This window comes from Leopardus geoffroyi, chromosome A1, assembly GCF_018350155.1.
Source record: "Leopardus geoffroyi isolate Oge1 chromosome A1, O.geoffroyi_Oge1_pat1.0, whole genome shotgun sequence".
Lineage (NCBI taxonomy): Eukaryota > Metazoa > Chordata > Mammalia > Carnivora > Felidae > Leopardus > Leopardus geoffroyi.
In genome coordinates, this window is record NC_059326.1 from 123,765,115 (window position 1) to 123,785,542 (window position 20,428).

Below are 20,428 nucleotides of genomic sequence, written 5' to 3' on the forward strand. Positions count from 1 at the left end.
AACTGATACCCAGAGCACTCCAAAATTAAAAAGTCAGGAGGAGAAGGAACTTGAAAAGAATAAAGAGAAAAGGCAGCCAGTAAGGCTGAATTATAAGTAGGGGAGTATAGAAAATCCCAAAGAATCTATCCCAAAACTCTCAGAACTAGTGTGTGTGTGTGTGTGTGTGTGTGTGGCACGGTCAATCACAATCTATATAGTAGCAATGGGCAATTAGAAGCCAACAATACCATTAATAACAGTTCAAAAAACTTAAATACTAAGTTATAAACCTAAGTAAGTATATGTAGGATCTATATGCTGAAAACAACAAAACACTGATGAAGGACTGTTTTTCCTAAATGAATAGAAAGACATCATCTTCATGGATTGGAAGATATAACAAGTTCAAGATGTCAATTCTCCCCAAATTGAGCTACAGCTTTAATGCAATTATTATCAAAATTCCAGCCATATTTTTTTTGTAGATACACTGATTCTAAAATTTATGTGGAAAGACAAGGGAAACAGCTAAAACAAGTCTAAAAAAAAAAAAACACCCAAAGCTAGAGGAGTCACACTTCCTGAAATTTACTGAGAAAAATGTACCTATTTTTTTCTCCATTTGATTTGATTTTTAGCTACTCAATATATATTTTTACCACCCAAAATAAAGCTACAGTAAGACATGTGGTATAAGAGGAAGGAAAGATATATAGATATAGATATAGATATAGATATAGATATAGATATATAGATATAGATATAGATATAGATATATCTAGATATAGATAGATATCTATAAAGATATCTATCTATAGATATATCTAGATATAGATAGATATCTATTTATCTATAAATAAATTTATCTATAGATATCTATAAATATATATTTACCTATAAATAAATTTATCTATAGATATCTATAGATATCTATAAAGATACCTATCTATAGATATAGATATATATACAGATATAATATATAGATATGATATAGATATATAGATATCTATAGATATCTATAGATATCTATAGATATCTATAGATATAGATATCTATAGATATAATATATAGATATAGATATAGATCTATAGATATAATATATACATATATATCTATAGATATCTATATCTATAGATATATATGTATATATATGTATAGATATCTATATCTATAGATATATATATGTATATATGTATATATATGTATAGAGATATAGATATAGATATAGATATATAGATATAGATATATATATAGATATAATATATAGATATGATGTAGATGTAGATGTACATATAGATATATGTATATGTATATATAGATATGATGTATGATGTAGATGTACATATAGATATATGTATAGATATATGTATATATATATCTATAGATATATATGTATATATATACATATATGTATATATACGTATATATATATCTATAGATATATATATCTATAGATAAATATATGTGTATATATATATGTATAGATATATATACATAGATATAGATATAGATATAATATATAGATATGATATAGATATAGATATATAGATATCTATAGATATCTATAGATGTAGATATCTATAGATATAATATATAGATATAGATATAGATCTATCTATATATTATATCTATAGATATCTATATCTATAGATATCTATACACACACACATATATATATGTATGTATGTATGTATGTATGTGTGTATCTATATATATATATATATATATATAAAGCAAGAACAAAGTCCAGAAATATATCCACACAAGTACAGCCAACTTTTTTTTTTTTTTTTACAAAGGTACAAAAGTCAGTCAGTGGACAATGGAGGGTCTTTTCAGCAAATGATATTCAAACAATTGGTTAGTCATACACACATAAAAAAAATGAACCTCAATCTAACTTCTTACTTCATATAAAACTTTACACAAAATGGATGATAGAGATATACAGAACAACACAGAAAGCTCTAAACTTTTAGAAGAAAACATTTTTTTGAGAGAGAGAAAGAGAGTGTGAGCAGGGGAGGGGCTGAAGGGGAGACAGAGAGAGACAGAGAGAGAGAGAGAGAGAATGAAAATCTTAAGCAGGCTCCATGCCCAGTGTGGAGCCCAAGGTGGGGCTCAATCTCACAAACTGTGAGATCGTGACCTGAGCTGAAATCAAGAGTCAGATACTTAAGCAACTGAGCCACTCAGGCACCCCTAGAAGAAAATATTTTTAAAAGTCTCTGTAATAGGATTAAGCGAAGAATTCTTAGACATAATACCAAAAACGCAAGTCTATAAAAGAAAAAAATACCAGTAAACTTGATACTCCAAAATTTAAAATTTTTACTCTCAAAAGACATTTAAGAGAATGAAAAGACAAGATACAGACTGGGGAAAAATACTTGTAAATCACATATTCAACAAAAGACTTTACGCACTCAGAATAAATGAAGATCCACAGTTAAAAATAACAATAATAATAATAATAATAATAATAAATAAAAATCTCAACAGAAAATGAGCAAAAAACTGAACATACACTTCACCAAAGAGGATACATGGGTATGCAGCAACCACATGAAATCAATAGTTCAACATCAATAGCCATCAGAGAAAAGCAAAATGAAGTCCCAAGGACACATCACTACACACCAATTAGAATAGCTAAAATAGGGGCGCCTGGGTAGCTCAGTGGGCTGGATGTCCAACTTCAGCTCAGGTCATGATCTTGCTGTTCTTGAGTTAGAGCCATGCATCAGGCTCTGTGCTGACTGCTCAGAGCCTGGAGCCTGCTTCAGATTCTATGTCTCCCTCTCTCTCTGTCCCTTCCCCACTCGCTGTCTCTTTCTCTCTCTCTCTCAAAAATAAACAAACATTAAAAAAAGGGAAAAAAAAGTGGCTAAAATAAAAATACAACATTAGTGCTGGGAAAGATGCAGAACTAGTGGACTATACATTTCTGTTAAGAATGTAAAATGATGCAGAAAATAGTTTGGCAGTTTCTTAGAAATTTAAACATACATTTATTAAAAGACTCAGCAATTCCACTACTAGGTAGCTACCCTAGAAAAATGAAAACTTATGTTCACCCATTCAAGTATAGCCAACTATTTTGTTGTTGTTGTTGTTGTTTACAAAAGTACAAAAGCAATTTAATGGAGAAAGGAGAGTCTTTTTGGCAAATGATGTTGGAATAAATAATTGATCATCCATACACAGATACCAAAAAATGAACCTCATAGAGCTTTTCTTGTAATAGTCAAAAACTGGAAATAACCAAGATGTCCCTCAGACAAACAGAAAAATAAACTGCAATACATTCATGTATTACTCAAAAGTAAAAAAAATCAATTATCAATGCGCTCAACAACTTATACAGATCTTAAGGGCATACTAGGGATAAAAAAAAAAGGTCAATTTCAAAAGGATATATACTGCATGAATCCATTTATATAACATGATTGACAAAATTATAGTGGTGCAGAAAAAATCACTGGTTGTCAAGTATTAGGGACTGGGAGAGGGTGTGACTAGAAAGAAACAGTCTGAGGGAGTTTCTCTGGGGTGATCAACAGTTCTGAACAGTTACATGAGTCTATACGTGTGATAATGTCCTAGAATTTTACACACACACACACACACACACACACACACACACACACACACACACCAAAAAACTGCGTGTAGAAACTGGTGAAATCTGATTAAGGAGTGTATATTAGTTAATAATACTCAGAATTTTATCACAGTTATCAAACAGGTTATCATTGGAGGAAGTTGAGTCAAGGGAAGAGGGAACTCTGAATTATTTTCCTAACTCGTATGAGAGTCTAAAATTATTTCAAAATAAAACATTTTTAAGTTTTTTTTTTTAATGTTGCTAATAGATCAAGTAAGACAAAGACCACTAGACTTAACAATTTATAAACTGCTGGTGACTGACAGGAACTGTTTCCATCAAGGTGATGATTAGAGAGCAGAATGCTTTAAACTCAAACTGTGGAGAGTTTTAAGTTATCGGAAATGGCATCAACTAGGACATGATCACAGAAGTTAAATGGTTGATGCTGATTCATAGGGGCACATGTACCCCAATGTTTACAGCAGTGCTTTCAACAATAGCCAAATTATAGAAAGAGCCTAAATGTCCATCAACTGATGAATGGATAAAGAAGATGTGGTTTATATATACAATGGAATACCACTTGGCAATGAGAAAGAATGAAATCCTGCCATGTGCAGCAACGTGGATGGAACTGGAAGGTATTATGCTAAGTGAAGTAAGTTAGGCAGAGAAAGATATCATATGGTTTCACTTATATGTGGATCTTGAGAAACTTAACAGAAGACCATGGGGGAAGGAAAGGGCAAAAAAATTGTTATAAACAGAGAGGGAGGGAAGCAAACCATAAGAGACTCTTAAATACAGAGAACAAACTGAGAGTGGGTGAGGGGTTGGGGGAAAGAGGGAAATGGGTGATGAGCATTGAAGAGGGCACTTGTTAGCATGAGCACTGGGTGTTGTAGGTAAGCGATGAACCATGGGAATCTACCCCAAAAAACAAGAGCACGCTTTACACACTGTAATGCTAACCAAATTGGATAATAAATTATATTTAAAAAAAAAATTAGAAGTTAAATGGCTGAAACAGACAATGAACTGGATCTTTGAGGTTGAAAAGTTAAGGGAACTGAGAATTTCTTACCAAATTTGGGGAGGGGGAGGATCAGCTTATTCTTCAAAAATCCTCAAGGAGGCTACTGAACTATATCAAGTAAACTAAACCACCAGATGTTCTTCTAGAGTTGCTCAAAGGTCTACAGAAAAGTTTATGAAAGCCCTAAACAAGTAGTAAAGTTAGACAATGGGAACGGATTGAAAAAAAATACATGCAAAGCATTTTGCTTCCACTTAAAAGGTGAATAATTGAGAGTACCTTTCTCCAAAATACAACACCAAAGTGGTTTACATATTATACTAGGAGCAAAATCAGTTAACCCTATTCTTAAGAACAAGGTCAGACTTTGAAACCAGTATGATGTTTGCATCAGTGAAACAAGCCCTCTTCTCATGGCTTTCTGATAGACACAAAAGCATCCTTTTTCAAGTTAGAGAAATACATATGAACAGACTAAGTGACTTACATAAAGTCACAATGAATTTCAGGAATGGAGCAAAGAATCAGATTCACATTTTCACTCTTAAAGAGTTTAGATGAGGATTCAGAAACTGTTCCAGCAGATAAAGTCAACATAGACAGACAAGCTTCACTGCAAGGTTTAGTGGCTATCACTAACCCAAGCTTCCTGCCACTCTTCCCTAATCTAATCTTCACCACCTTGATTCACATTCATAACTACAACTAATAAAAGAAAATCAAAATCAAAGAGTTGTACTCTTTTGGGCTTACCCACTTTCATCAAAACAGACCCACTCCACACTGAAGACAATGAAGTACTGTCAAAAAGAATGTGATCTACAGAGTAAGGTAGATTTGAGGTTAATATCCCAACTCCACCCTTTGGTAGCTATAAAGGAAAAACACCTACCAGCCTCAGAGAACTGCTAGGAGGAGATTTTTAAAAATCTCTAACATTGTAATAATTCATACACAAAAGCCACAGAAGAACACAGCCTTCCATTTACCCTATAGGAAAAAATTCTAAGCCAAACAATGAGCAGCCAAACTACAATAATTTCAAAGAGAATAAGCAAAATTCTATAGTAAACAAAATGGATGCCTTTCCAGTTACTCTTTTTTTTTTTTTTTTAAGTTTATTTATTTCTTATGAGAGGGGGAGAGAGAGAGAGAGAGAGAGAGAGAGCACACGCACAAGCGAGGGAGGAGCAGAGAGAAGGAGACACAGAATCTGAAGCATGCTCTAGGCTCTGAGCTGTCAGCACAGAATCCTCTGCCAGGCTCTAACTCACAAACTGTGAGATATTACTTAATCTGAAGTCGGACCCTTAACCAACTGAGCCACCCAGGCACCCAGTCAGTTACTCTTTTCATCTCCTTGCCCCATGATTTTCTTATTGGGACACATGAAACAGAAATACTCTCCACGCTGGAGATAACAGGTAACAGATAATCTGCTAAAATTAAACAAGGGTATACTCCCCACACCAAGTTACAGAGATATTATATAAAAATTATACAGAAATATTTTTTTTCTCTCTCTCTCAAATTTTGAGAGCTCCTCGAAGAATGCTTTTAGGTATATCAGAAGATTAACATTCAAGTGTAAGAATGTATAGAACACATATGTGTATTTAACTAAACACACAACTTGTACACTGTGCTTCAAAACTACCACATGTTCTACTGAGAAAATCACTGAATCACTAGACCATGCATCCCACTTTTCTTGCCCTGCCAGTGACCTCTGCTTATAATCCCTCTAGATACAACAAGATCACAAATTGGATTTCCACCCCCACCCTCTAAGCCAAGACAAACACGCCTGTGGAAGAGCTATTGGAAAGTAGCTTAATTAAAAAGACTCCTCTCTGCTGCTACCCACTGCGGTGAGCAGCTACTGATAAGGCAGCAACTGGGACCTGCTTTCCAAAAAGAAGCTGTTCGGACACAATGCTCTGAACTGGTGTTGACTGTTCACAAGCCAAAACCACAAGTAAAAACACAAGTGTTGTTTCTACAAGTAATACAGAATTCTATTTCTTGTCATGTTAGAAACACAGGTTCATGATAAAAGCAGCAAATTGTCATTTTTAAGACCCTTTCTCATTCTCATTCCAAATATGAAAGCTTAAAAATAATTAATAAAAATGTTGGAGAATTTCTTCTAATTCTTATTTCTTATTTAAAGAAGGAGCCCACAGGGGCACCTGGGTGGCGCAGTCGGTTAAAGCGTCCGACTTCAGCCAGGTCACGATCTCGCGGTCCGTGAGTTCGAGCCCCGCGTCAGGCTCTGGGCTGATGGCTCGGAGCCTGGAGCCTGTTTCCGATTCTGTGTCTCCCTCTCTCTCTGCCCCTCCCCCGTTCATGCTCTGTCTCTCTCTGTCCCAAAAATAAATAAAAACGTTGAAAAAAAAATTAAAAAAAAAAAAAAAAAGAAGGAGCCCACAGGAATTTGGCTACAATAAAATATTAAGTGATCTTGTAGAAAGCCAGATACAATGACATAAACTATTTATAGCTACAGGAAACACAAAAATGTTTCACGAGTGACTTCTTTACAGACACTATTTTTGCTCATGCTTCACAATTACTGAATAAGGTAGTATTCAAAATCCCTCTACTGCATTGGATATGCTTATTTTTTAGGACTTACATCACCAATCCTGCACTCCCATCACAAATGAGTTAGTTTCACATAAGCAGTTTTAAGCTTACATTTTTAAACATAAGTCCTGTTTTCAACAAAAACTAAATTTAGGATTTTCAAATATTTGTTTAAAGTAACCACGTAACATGATCAAGAAATTAAATAATTTTAAGTCAGCTTTCTTTAAAGGGCTTAAAGATCCTTTACTCTAAGATCCCAGGCCCTCAAAATCCTAGTTCTTTCCTAACATTTGGTATCCAAATCCAACCTGAACAAATGAAGGAATGACCCTGGTCCTTATTTACCTCACTTAATTGGGACTAGTCATATTTCATTATACAGATATTAAGGTCTTTGATTATGTCTTAGACTCTTGCTGAGAACATTACATAAGATATACAAATCACACAACCTTTCAAAAATTCAAAAAGTTTTGACTCCAAGAGTTTGGGATAATGGACTGTGAACCTGTATTTAGACAACATCTTCACTATGAAAAGAAGCTTCTAAATTCAACCTATTAGTTTTCAGGATGCTAAAAAATTTTTAAATTATTTGAGTTTTATTACATAATGAAACCTGAAACAGCAATGATCCCTTACATAAAATGTACTAAACATCTCCCACACATGTATTCTCTTAATTATCGGACTGTGTCACAAGACTTGTTTCCTTATTTTTTCATTATAAAAACTGAAAGCTTGCACTGAATTTGTAAGTAACTGTCATATTTTCTAAATTTAAGTCTTTGCCAGACTAAGTCATAAAGTAAAACATTTTATTTATTAAACTGTCAACCAATTTTGCACTCCTTTCCTGAGAACCAATAATCTGAAGTCAAAATACTCCTATGAGTTAACATAAATAAGATGAAGCGTAGCCCTGAAATTTTAGTTTCCTACCACATAATCCTAATCCTAGCAATGAATATATAAATATTCATTAACTACAAGGATAATCATTTTTAGCAATCATTACTAATATTTAGCCAAAGAACACTGACATTTCACTAGACTTGATGAACAAATTTTTTTCTTTAAAAATTTTTTTTTAATTAATACACTCTATCTTTTAAAGCAATTTTAGATTAAAAAAAAACAAAACTGAGCAGGAACATTCCCTCTCCACAACCACAACCGTTAATTTCCCTCCATTATCAATGTCTTTAACTGATGAACCAATATGGATATATTATGGATATATTATTATTAACCAAACTCTATAGTTCACATTAGGGTTTCTTTCTGTTGTACATTCTATGCATTTTGATGAACACATAATGACAGGCATCCACCACAAAAACATCATACAGAAGAGTTTCATTGTCCCAAAAACCTTCTGTACACCAATCCCTCATCCCTCCTCTGTCCCCACCCCCAAACCCCTTTCAACCAAAGATCATTTTCTGTCTCCAGAGTTTTTTCAGCATGTCATATAGTTGGAATTATATAGTATGTAGCCTTTTCAGATTGGCTTCTTTCATTTCACATTATGCATTTAAGGTTCTTCCATGTCTTTTTATGGCTGGATAGCTCATTTCTTTTTAACACTGTATATATTCCATCATATGAACATACCACAGTTTATCCATTCACCTACTGAAGGACATCTCAGGGGCTTCGAAGTTTTGGCAATTATGAATAAAGATCCTGCTGTAAATACTGTGTGATTTTCTGTGGACATAAAATGTTTAATTCATTTGGATAAATACCTAGAAGCACGACTGTTAGATCATATGATAAGATTATGGTTACTTTTCCAAGAAATTGACAAACTGTCTTCCAAAGTGGCTAAAGCATTTTACAATCTCAACAATCTCAGCAATGACTGAGAACATCTGTTGCTCCACATCCTCACCAGCAGTTGCTGTTGTGTTTTGAATTTTAACCATTCTAATAGGTGTATAGTGGTATCTCATTGTTTTAAACTACAATTCCCTAACGAACTAAGATACTGGCCATTGTTTCATGTTTATTTGCCATCTATATATCTACTTCAGTGAAGTGACTGTCTGTTCAGATCTTTTCCCTACTTTTTGATTGGGCTATTTATTTACGTATTGTTGAGTTTTAAGAGTTCTTTGTATATTTCAAATAAAGTCCTTCACCAGACATGTGTTTTGTAAATATTTTCCCTCAGTCTTGCTATACTATACACAGAGCAGAAATTTTTAATTTTAATGAAGCCAAACTTATCCATTATTGACTTCAAGGACCATGCTTTTGGTATTGTTACCTAAAAACTCATTGCCAAATCCAAGGTATAAATTTATTTTTAATTACAAAAAAATTTTCAAAGACACAGGGTCATGAGTTCAACCAATTTCTTAAAACCTAAAAAAAAGTACATAACATCCCCATCTATAGTTTTCAAAATACTATTTATGAAAGAAAAAAATAAATTAATGAAATATTAACACAAATGCTTACTTTTTTTTTTAAGTAAACTCCATGCCACACATGGAGCTTGAACTCATCACCTCGTGCACACTCCCCTGACTCAGCCAGTCAAGCACCCCAAATGCTTACACTTTTATCTTAAGTATGTCAGATGATACTTCCAAAGTAAGTCATACTGACATACTCTGCCTTCAGACTCTTTAGTCCATAATGAAAAAAATACAAGTATTGCTGTGCAAATATTTTCATACATTCAGAGATGAAAAGTTTGCAAAATAAAAATGGTCTGTTTTACAAAAAGGTTGAGAGTTAACATAAAGAAGATAAATTCGGGGCGCTTGGGTGGCTCGGTCAGTTGAGCATCTGTCTCTTAATTACAGCTCAAGTCACGACCTCACAGTTTTGAGATCAAGCCCCGTGTTGGACTCTGCACTGAAAGCACGGTCGCTGCTTGGGATTCTCTCTCCTTCTCTTCCTGCCCCTCTCTCTCTCTGCCTCTCTCTCTGCCCTTCCCCCACTTGTAATCACTCTCTCGCTCACTCTCTCAAAATAAACTGTATAAAAAAATGTAAAAAAGATAAATTTGACCTTTTTATATATCTTAATATAACTGCATACTAATGTCATTATATCCATCAAAAATACATTTGTATTTGGCCATTTTGCCAACTCAGTGTTCACCAAATTAAATTATGTCCCTTTTGGGGCACCTGGGTGGCTCAGTCGCTTAAGCGTCCAACTTTGGCTCAGGTCATGATTTCATGGTTAGTGGATTTGAGCCCTCCATCGGGCTCTGTGCTGACAGCTCTGAGCCTGGAGCTGCTTCAGATTCTGTATCTTTCTCTCTCTCTGACCCTACCCAGCTTGTGCTCTGTGTCTAGCTCTCTCAAAAACAAATAAACATTTAAATAAAAATTTATGTCCTTTCTGCTTGAAAAAGTGAGGGGTGATGAAGAGATCTAAGTGTGGTGAGGAAACAGAACTCTGAAAGCAATTTATATGGTAAGACGACTTAATTTCTATGGTAAGCAAAATCAACATTTTAATTTCAATATTCTTCTCACATATAATTCATTGATGAAATTCATGTAGTAGAAAGAGATTTTAGGGCTTCTCAAAAATCAGGTTTCTCATCTTGAAATAACATTCAACCCATTTAAGTTAGAAAATAATGTCCACTAATTTAGTAGAGCTGTGCCCAGCATGTGAAGCAATAGTTCTTCATCCCTTAACTTTAGCAAAAGCATTCCATAACAATCCCTGAAACTATTTTTAAGATTTTATGAGAAGATATTTTTTCCAATGAATCCCTTAAAAAGACATAGCATTTAGGAAAACAACAGTGAAATTCATTAAGTTTGGCTACTATGAAACTAAGAGAACTTCAGTTTTCATAATCAGCAGTATATACTCAATATTTATGTAACTTTTCTTACCTTTAAGTACATCCAATATAAATTAAGATTTATCAAAATATTTTCAAGTGTTCTGTTAAATGGATGTATAATCATTAATATACCAAATTTACACATTACCTCTTTCAAACATAGCATGAAAAGCAATCTGCTCCTGGTATACCCTGAACAAGAATCCTATCAGTTCAGTTTTGCAGGAATCCCACTACCCTTGAAGTATTCTCTTAGTAATTTTCCATCTCCTGATATTCACACACTGTCTGCCTCTGTTGTATTCAGAGATGAACTCCATCTCTTGTTCCTATTGCAATAATCTTGAATAAAGTCTTTGTCACCATTTTAATAAGCGTCAGCATTATGTTTTCTTTAATAATAGAAATCTTGTAAGGGACAGAACATCAAATTCCTCAGTGAACGTTACTTGGGAGACTGAAAGAAAAGGAAAACCTAAAACTTCTTCTTAAGATTACTCTTTATCAACCAACATCTGAGTGCAGAATTGTGTTCAAGACACCAAGTCCATAGAGTTAAAGATAGAAAGATGTGTCTATAACAAAGAATTTGGCCTTTATCTCTGGCTCTTAAGAAGAGACTAAATTCCTGGGATTTCCTAAGTCACAGGAGTATCTTTGTTATTCATGAACCTGTTAGATCACACCTGAGTTTATGCTGACAAGATGACTCACAGTAGGGTCCTGGTCACCAGAAAGATCAACCAAGTGATCAGAGGGATGGAGCTTAGAGCCCTAAGGAAGCCAAAGGGACTGGAGATTGAGGCTTAATCAGATGGCCGATGATTCAGTAAATCATACCTAATCAAACATGAATGAAATAAATGAAACCCCGAAACCCCAATAAAAACACCAGACAGTTGAAGCTTGATGAATCCATCAGAGTGCTAGAAGGGCGACAAGCCTTGATTCCACTGGGAGAGGGCAGAGAAGTTCTGCATTCAGGCTTCCCCTAACCCCATTTCTTGAGGGTTAAGGGAGCCTCAAGGGTTCCCTCAAGGGAAATTGAGGTCCTGGGAACCTCCAAATTTGTAGTAGATTGATGAGAAGTATAGGTGGCCTGGAGACCCCCAAACTTGTGACTGCTATCTCAAGTGAGGGCAGTCTTGTAGGGGTAGGAAGTCATGGAAATCCTCTAGATTTGTAGCCAGTTGGTTAGAAGTATGGGTGACCTGCGGACCCTCAAACTTACATCTGACAACTAAAGTAAGGACAGTCTTTTTGGAGACTATGACCTTAAACTAGTGGAATCTAATGCCAATTCTGGGTGGTTACCGTCAGAATTGGATTATAGTATACCGCTACATGCAAGACAAAATTTCTGTCTTTAAGGAGATAGATATGGGTTTATCAGTAAATCCACTCAAGTCCACAGACAACCCAACAAGGACAAGGAGTGGAATTTTTATTTTGATTTATTATGCATCTCCAAAATATCATTATTTAGGGGCATCTGAGTGGCTCAGTTGGTTAAGCGTCCAACTTCGGCTCAGGTCATGATCTCACAATTCATGAGTTTGAGCCTGCATCAGATTCTGGGCTGAGAGTTCAGAGCCTGGAGCCTACTTCAGATTCTATGTCTCCCTCTCTCTCTGTCCCTCCCCCGCTCACACTCTCTCTCCCTCAAAAATAAACATTAAAAGGAATATTTTTTAAAATATCATTATTTAAATCTTTTCTTTTGGTACTTTCTTGGAGACAGACTAAACTAAACCCACAAACTGAACAGTTAAGCTTCTGGAAAAACTATGTGAAAATGGGTATACAGTTCAGAGAGTTAAGCTTCATGTTTATCAAAATGAAAATGGGAAACTTTCTAGTGGGTTTTAAAATTACTAAATTAAAAAAAATTTTCTAAATAGCCTTCCTTATTTGAAAAATTGTATGTGTTCATGGGAGGAAATAAAATAGGAAATATGAGAGATAAAATGAAATAATCTCATATACTAATAATCTCACTATTCAGAGAGAACCATTACCACTCTTCTGTTTCTCCTTCCTACTTAATATATTAAAGAGATCTTTCTAGTATAATAAATATCAAAAATTATAAAATGTATGGATATTACAGTATTTCATCACTGGGGTAAATCATAAACAGTCTCCTAAAGCTGAACTAATTTATTTCCAATTTTCTACTACAAAAAAATAATGTTGTAATAAACATTCTTGTAACTAATTCTCTGCAAGAAACTGGTACTATTTCCTTAGGGTAAACTATTTGAAACATAATTTCTAGGTCTAATCATATATTTATCCAACATGAATTTATACTCCTACCCACTTTTGGATATGAGAATACTTGTTTTATACACTTGACAAGCTAGGGAAAGATTTTACCTTTGCCAATGTAACAGGCCAAACCATTTTATCAGTGTTGCTTTAAAATGAACTCCTTTGGGGCACCCAGGTGGCTCAGTCAGTTAAGCGTCTGACTCACGATTGTGGATCAGGTCACGATCTCACATTTTCATGAATTTGAGCCCCTCCTCGGGATCTGCATGCTGACTGCACAGAACCTGCTTGGGATTCTGTCTCCTTTTCTCATTGCCTCTCCCCGACTCACACTCTCTCTGTCTCTCTCAAAATAAATAAATAAACTTTAAAAAAATAAATAATTAAGTTAAAATGAACTCCTTTGATTTTTTAAAAAAATCACATCTTTTTAAAAATATTTTTTGGCAATTTTTGTCTTCCACTGAGAACTTTCTGTTCATGCCCTTTGCTCACTTTACTTTAGGGCATCATCTGTTCCTCACTAATTTATAAGAAAATTTATATATAAACAGTCTAAGCCTTTTTCACATATATCCAAATATACCCATAGTTGGTCATGATGCAGTTGACATCACTGTGAATAATATACAGTGTCTCTGTAGGAGTTTTTATAAGCTGGTCACAGAAAATAGTCTATACCATTACTTTAGGCTAAACATTTTTACTACAAGGTTATACCATGGAGCAATCAAGACCTAAAAAAAAGTTTCAACCAGAAAAAAAAAAAAAAGACTTAAAAAAAGCAACTACTCACACTCACTACTCAAGTCAATGTAAAATAACCCATTAAACACAGACAACAGTTTTCTATTCCCAAACTGTATACATTTTAAACTCTAAAAAAAGTATACTAATTCATTGCAACACAGGGATTTGGGATTTAACACTTACTTTATCATTACTATCATTACTCTGAAAGTTTGCATGAAAATTCAGGATTTTACCGTTTTCTAGAAATGTAAAAATTTACGAAACTAATGTATGAGGAATTACAGAGGGAGAAGATAAACCTACTTGAAGTCAAAAGGAGAGGAAAAAAAAAAAAAAACAATGTCAAATAAAAAGTGGATTCTTAAAACCCAAAAAGAAACCTTAAGACCAAAAACAAAGAAATCTATAATTTTCTGAATGTTGCATCCTTTTTGATTAGCTGATAAAAAGTACAGAACGCATTTTTTAAAAAAGATTATAGACCTCAAATTGTAAAATAAAGTCACTGTTTAAAATCTTAGTACTCATCCAATTATAAAGTATGTATGCATATTAAGTTACATCAAACACAAACCACTTCACAGAAAATAAAATTGTCTTCTATACCAGGTCACTTCACTCAATAGCAACCTTATGCAAATTAGTATTGAAGAACCCAAGGATTCCTATCTAAGTCTTTTCCTGTTGTTTTTTAAAAATTTAGCTTTATTGCTATTAAATTAAAAGGTGCTTGATATTTATTAATAACTCAAAAAATGTTATTAAACTAGTAAAAAAAAAAAAAAACAAGGAACAAAACAGAATTTCCAATGTGTTCATAATGACCTAAAAAAATGTCAAACTAAAGGAAATAACATCAAAATATTAACTGTCTTCAGGTGGTAGAACTAAGGGTGATTTCTTTTTCCTTTATATAACAGATTTTCTTAAACTCAGAAATGAGTATCTATTATTTATATAACTAACCTTTGTAAAGAAACAGATAAAATGTACCAAGTCAAACAACTAAAAGTAACTTCCTGATAGTCAAGCAATTATCTCCTCAAGTAAAGGGATAGTTTTTAAAAACTTTATCTGGTTATAGCTGCTCAAAATAACAGCTGCAATAAACACCCTGCACTTCATACAAAGTACAGTTACGGTAAGACAGTACAGTCTATTTTCATCTAAGTAGCAAACACCCTGCACTTCATACAAAGTACAGTTACGGTAAGACAGTACAGTCTATTTTCATCTAAGTAGCAATACTATACGCTTTGCTGCACAATGTTTCAAAAGCTTGAAGCCTAAAATAAACCTTACCAATTATGATGGAAATTACTTTTTAGGGAAAAATTAATTATTTCCCTAAAGTAAATCCCAGATTTTTCTCCTCTTTTAATCCTATGAAAGTACTTACAATCAAATTAGAATGTGTAGACAATAAAAGGAAATATTTAATATATCTTGATACATTACAAAAACCCAGTACCCTTTACCTTCCACAATAAAGTGCTAAAGACCATCCAAAAACAAACAAAACAACACAAAAATCTGCTAGTGAAAAAGAAAAAAAAGAACTCAGGTATGAAATGGAAAACCAAAGAAGTAGTTAGGTTATTATTCTTAGCCATCAGGGCAAAATAGGGAAAGAAAGCTAGCCAGTCTTATGATGGAAACAAGCCTGCGAGGTCTGCTAAGACAAAGTTTTTAAGTCAACCATCTGGGGAAGCCAACTGCCAAAAGACAACTAGTCAAAAGGAGAAATACACCAGGAACTGCTGCACTCCCAAGACACTCAATGAGTAAATCTTTGCTCCTTCTCTTCTATTTCCAAGTCACATAAAGAGAAACAGCAAAGGGCAAGATTCAGGAATCACAGCCAAGGATAAAAAAAAGTAATCATGAAAAAAATAAATAAATAAAAGACAGTAATCACAAAATCTCATTGGTCAATCCTAACCCTAATTTGTGAAACTTAACCTAGAAGGAAAGTTTCCAGTTATTTGAAAAAATGAAAACCAAAATTATCCTATAAACCGATAAACTATCTAGGTCAATACTATTTTTAAAATAGTAAGTTTTAATGTATTCCGAGGATTTTATTTTGCATATGTATTGATATTCTTTGTGCTGAAGTGTTTTCTCAATTTTAATAAATAAATCTATCTCCTTTTTATAGCTTCAATTTTCATTTAAAATAGGATAAAATAAGCATCATCTTAGTTATAGCTCTGCCATAAAACAGCTTACTGGGCTTAAGCAAGTTTCTGGGCCTAAGTTTCTTCGCTGATGTACTGAAAGGGGTTGGTCCAAATGACTTAAATGAACCCTTCCACTGTAAAATAATCATTCTCTAATTCTTCAGGATGACATCAAGTTGTTTTGGGTAACATCCCCCTGTAACTGAAGTAACAATGTCTCTAGGTTAAAACAGTGGGTATCCTCCTCAGTCATTCACCATATCAACACTGGTGAAGACAGTGCTACAGATTTACTCCCACCCCAACTCCATCACCTCATCCAACCTCCGCACAACATACCCATCACTACCTACTTATTAATTTACTTACAGAGGAAATGGGTAAACCAAGCCCCACTATGTTGAGGACAGTGGATGTGACGGTACTGTCATGGTACGGATACTGGATGCTGTTGTCTTTACAGAAAAAGCCTCTCTGAAATGGATATATTTGGCCCAAATTTAGAACAGCCATAGGCATGGAAGCTGTTGGGGAAGGGAAAAAAAGACACACATGGTTAAATTCAGTTCACTTCATTAGGAAGTAAAGTCTACTGAATGGGATGCAACTCTTAACCATATTTGGTACTTTTTGAAAAGGATCAATATTCCAAAATACCCAAGAGTGAAGATTAAGGAAACCATGCAGCATTAGCTTGTCCATATCAGCCCCACCTTTATCAAGTATAAATTCTCTTACTTGCGTTGACCTCTGATTTTAAAAACATACAATAAAGAAATGCCCATGGAATTGGCCCATGGAAAAATAAAGCTGAAAAAACAAGAAGGATTTATATTTTACATTTTGTAATTAATTTATTTTTAATTGACGTTCAGTATCTTAAATACGTTTAAGAAAAAAAGGGAAAACTTTGTGAATACATTAATTTTGAGCAATATCATAACAGCCAAAAATAGTCAAGGAGGGGAAAGAAAGAAAATAGAAACCATAAGTACATCTGATAATAAAAACTGAAAGAAACTAGTCTTTCAGTCTTTATCCTCAAGATAAATTTAAAATGATTTTTATTAGTCCTGGCAAGGCTCCAAATCACTTTAGTAAGTTATACAGGAAAAATGAAATTTTCACCCAAATAAAATGAGACCAAAGAGAAGTTAAATAAGTTAGTAGCTTTGTAATAGGCTCAAGTTTACCATGTTTTTATGCTTTGTTTCATATAATTCAAACAGTCAAGCATTTACTCACTACTAGCTCAGTACTAGCCTAGGCCATACAGAGAGACACAAACTAGTGTAAAACAGACCCTGGGTTCAAGAGCCTAAACTGTACGTGTAGACACAGAATATACACTAGAGGAAATGGTTTAAAAAGTAATACCAAGATAAACTTTTAGAGGGTGATGAAACTGTTCTGTATCTTAAATGTGATGGTTATCCATAACTCTAAGCATTTGCCAAAACTCACAGAATGTACGACAAAAAATGAATCTTACTGTTTGCAAATTTACAAAGAAATACCATAAAAAGAAAGTATGGCTAATTTCTTAAATGGTATAAAAGGTCCTATAGGAATTCAGAGGTCAACGTGAACCAAAGTAATTAGAAAAGACGATTTTTAAAAAAAGCAACTGAATTGAACTTGTAACAGCAGGTAAACTATAGGCAATAGGGAGGGGCTCAAGGAGAGCATTTCGTGGTATAAGGAAGCATGCGTAGCAGGAGGTCGCACTAACAAGAGCAGACAGGGAATGAGCAAGGGGTTTTCAAGGTATATAACATTTTATAGCCAACATGTATTACATGCTCACACATGACAGGCACTATGCTATGCAGAGTAACTCCATCCTTACCTACAACCCTGTAGGTAATACCACTTCTCCCATTTTTCACACAAAGTTATTATGAGGCTTAGACAAATGCAGACCTTGCTGAAACTAATAAATAGTCGAACCAGGATTCCAACACAGGCTGATTCCAGAGTCAATGTATACATGGCCTCCCAAGGAGGCCAGTGATCTGGATAAATTAAGAGATTAGAACTGTGAAAAGAAGGCAAGACCGGGAGGCAGGAGACGTGTTGTCTGGAAAAGCTTGTTCAGTATAAAATACTTATTATGTTCATAAAAAAACTCAAAGTGAATGGAATAAAATGTTCTCTGCTACAGATTACTCTTAATTCTTCAATTATGGGTGTCTTTTTGGGGATAAATAGTGCTTGAGATTATTGTGTTTAATAGAAAGAATTAAGCATTTAAAATACTGGCCTGAAAAAGGACTTTTCCTATAGGAAGTAAAATACCACTGTGCTCTTTGTTCAGACAGGATCAGCAACAGGGTAAGATAAAGGATGTGAGAAATTCACTTTAAAAAAAAAAAAGTAGAAAGGTGACCATTTCATACAGCTTTGAAACAATCCAGGAACTAACTGATAAGTAGTGTGTTGACAGTGAAAATAGAGAAGGATGCATGAAAGAGTGTTGTGAATATAGAAATGACTCAACTTCACGCCTGGTCACAATTACTGAGGCAGACTTGAAGGTGAACTTCAGGGTTTGGAAATAAAATGGTGGTCCCACGGACAGAAATGTGAAGTTAGGAGTGGAAGGTGGTTTATGATGGAACAAAATTAGTTTAGTATTATTGAGAATATTGCCTTTGGGGTAATCTGGTAACTTCTTAGCCTGGCCTCATCTTTCACTCTTCCCCATGTAGCCCTTAAGACTCCAATCACACTGAACCATTTGCTGTTACCTGAACATACTATGTTTTCAAAACCCTAGGTGCCTTCATATATGTTCATCCTTCTAATGGGGATACTTGCCCTCTCATTTCCCCTTCAGTCCAAGGCAGGCATGCCTTACTTATCTGTCCCATGGCACCTTATAGACTCATCTATCACACTGTATTATATATTGCTTCTGACATTCTGTCAGCAACTTCAAGGCAAAGACGCTATCATTCTCGTATTCTTTGCACCAGGCACACACACAGTTGGCTCTAAATGAAAAGACACTAAATGGCTAAATGAATAATGGATAACAATCAGAAGTAGGGAGAAATATGCAAGTTATTGGCATTAGAAGTGGTAACTTAAGCCAGGGGAATCAAACAGTTCAGAAACAGCCAAAATCAAAACTAACAGAGATAAAACAATCAGCTAATGACTAATATCCATAGTGAAATCATGAACAGAGACTGTAGGAGAGAAAGGAAGAAAAGATGATTCCATGCTCTAGAGGGCAGGGGCTGTGTCTGTTTCATTCAGTAGCACACACTGGCCATTCTTGGCAAAGAATGAACAACAGAGAAATAGGGCAATGTTGTGATACAAAAGCCAACAGAGGTAAGAGTATCAAGCCTGTATCTAGAAAGGTAAAATGTCAAATACTGAGACATTAAGGAGAGTGAGAACTGAGTAGTCTATGAGGTCTGAGTAAAAAGGGTATCTCAGGTAACCACCCTTCTATGATAATATTATACCACCTGCAATAACACTCCAATATCTTTATGAAGAATCTTCAATAATGAGCTTCAATACTGGACCGTCACTGTCTAAGCATGAATCTCTTTCTTCAGGTTAAATATATCACAATTATTATCTCTACTGCTCATATATTTTATATATACACATGTGTAGAAGCACATCCCTATGAAGTGAATTCAGTGCCCCAAAGAATTCTTATGTTGGAGCTCTAACCCCCAATTTTATCATACTTGGAGGTAGGTCTTTTAGGAGGTAATTAGGGTTGAATGAGGTCATAAATCCAATGACTTAATCCAACAGGACTGGTCTTATAAGAAGAGTAAAAGATGGGGGGTGTCTGGATGGCTCAGTTGGTTAATCGTCTTACTCCTGATTTTCGCTCAGGTCATGATCTCATGGTTCATGGGTTAGAGCCCCATATCGAGCTCTGTGCTGACAGTGCAGAGCCTGCTTGGGATTCTCTCTCCCTCCTCTACTCATGCTCTCTTTCAAGATCTCAAAATAAATAAAACTTTTAAAAAAACATTTTAGTTAAAAGAAGAGGAAAAAAGAGAGATCTCTCTCTCAGTGTGCATGCCTGAGGAAAGGCCATGAGAGGACACAACAAAAAGGTGTCCATCTATAAGCCAGGAAGAGAGTACTCACCTGAACCCAACCATGATGGCATCCTGATCTTACAATTCCAGCCT

The 20,428-nt window shown here is 34.6% G+C and overlaps 1 protein-coding gene across 5 annotated transcripts in view; it reads right to left on the reverse strand.

Annotated features, from left to right (window-relative positions):
* PLPP1 (phospholipid phosphatase 1) overlaps window positions 1-20,428 on the reverse strand; it is a 91,332-nt gene that overhangs the window by 44,825 nt on the left and 26,079 nt on the right. For 4 of the 5 annotated variants that reach the window (XM_045493377.1, XM_045493394.1, XM_045493412.1 and 1 more), the window contains one exon: window positions 16,626-16,780. The exons of the other annotated variant lie outside the window; for it this stretch is intronic. In XM_045493377.1, the coding sequence (XP_045349333.1) occupies window positions 16,626-16,780 (155 nt within the window). The remainder of the gene's footprint in view (window positions 1-16,625; window positions 16,781-20,428) is intronic. 5 annotated transcript variants of the gene reach the window in all.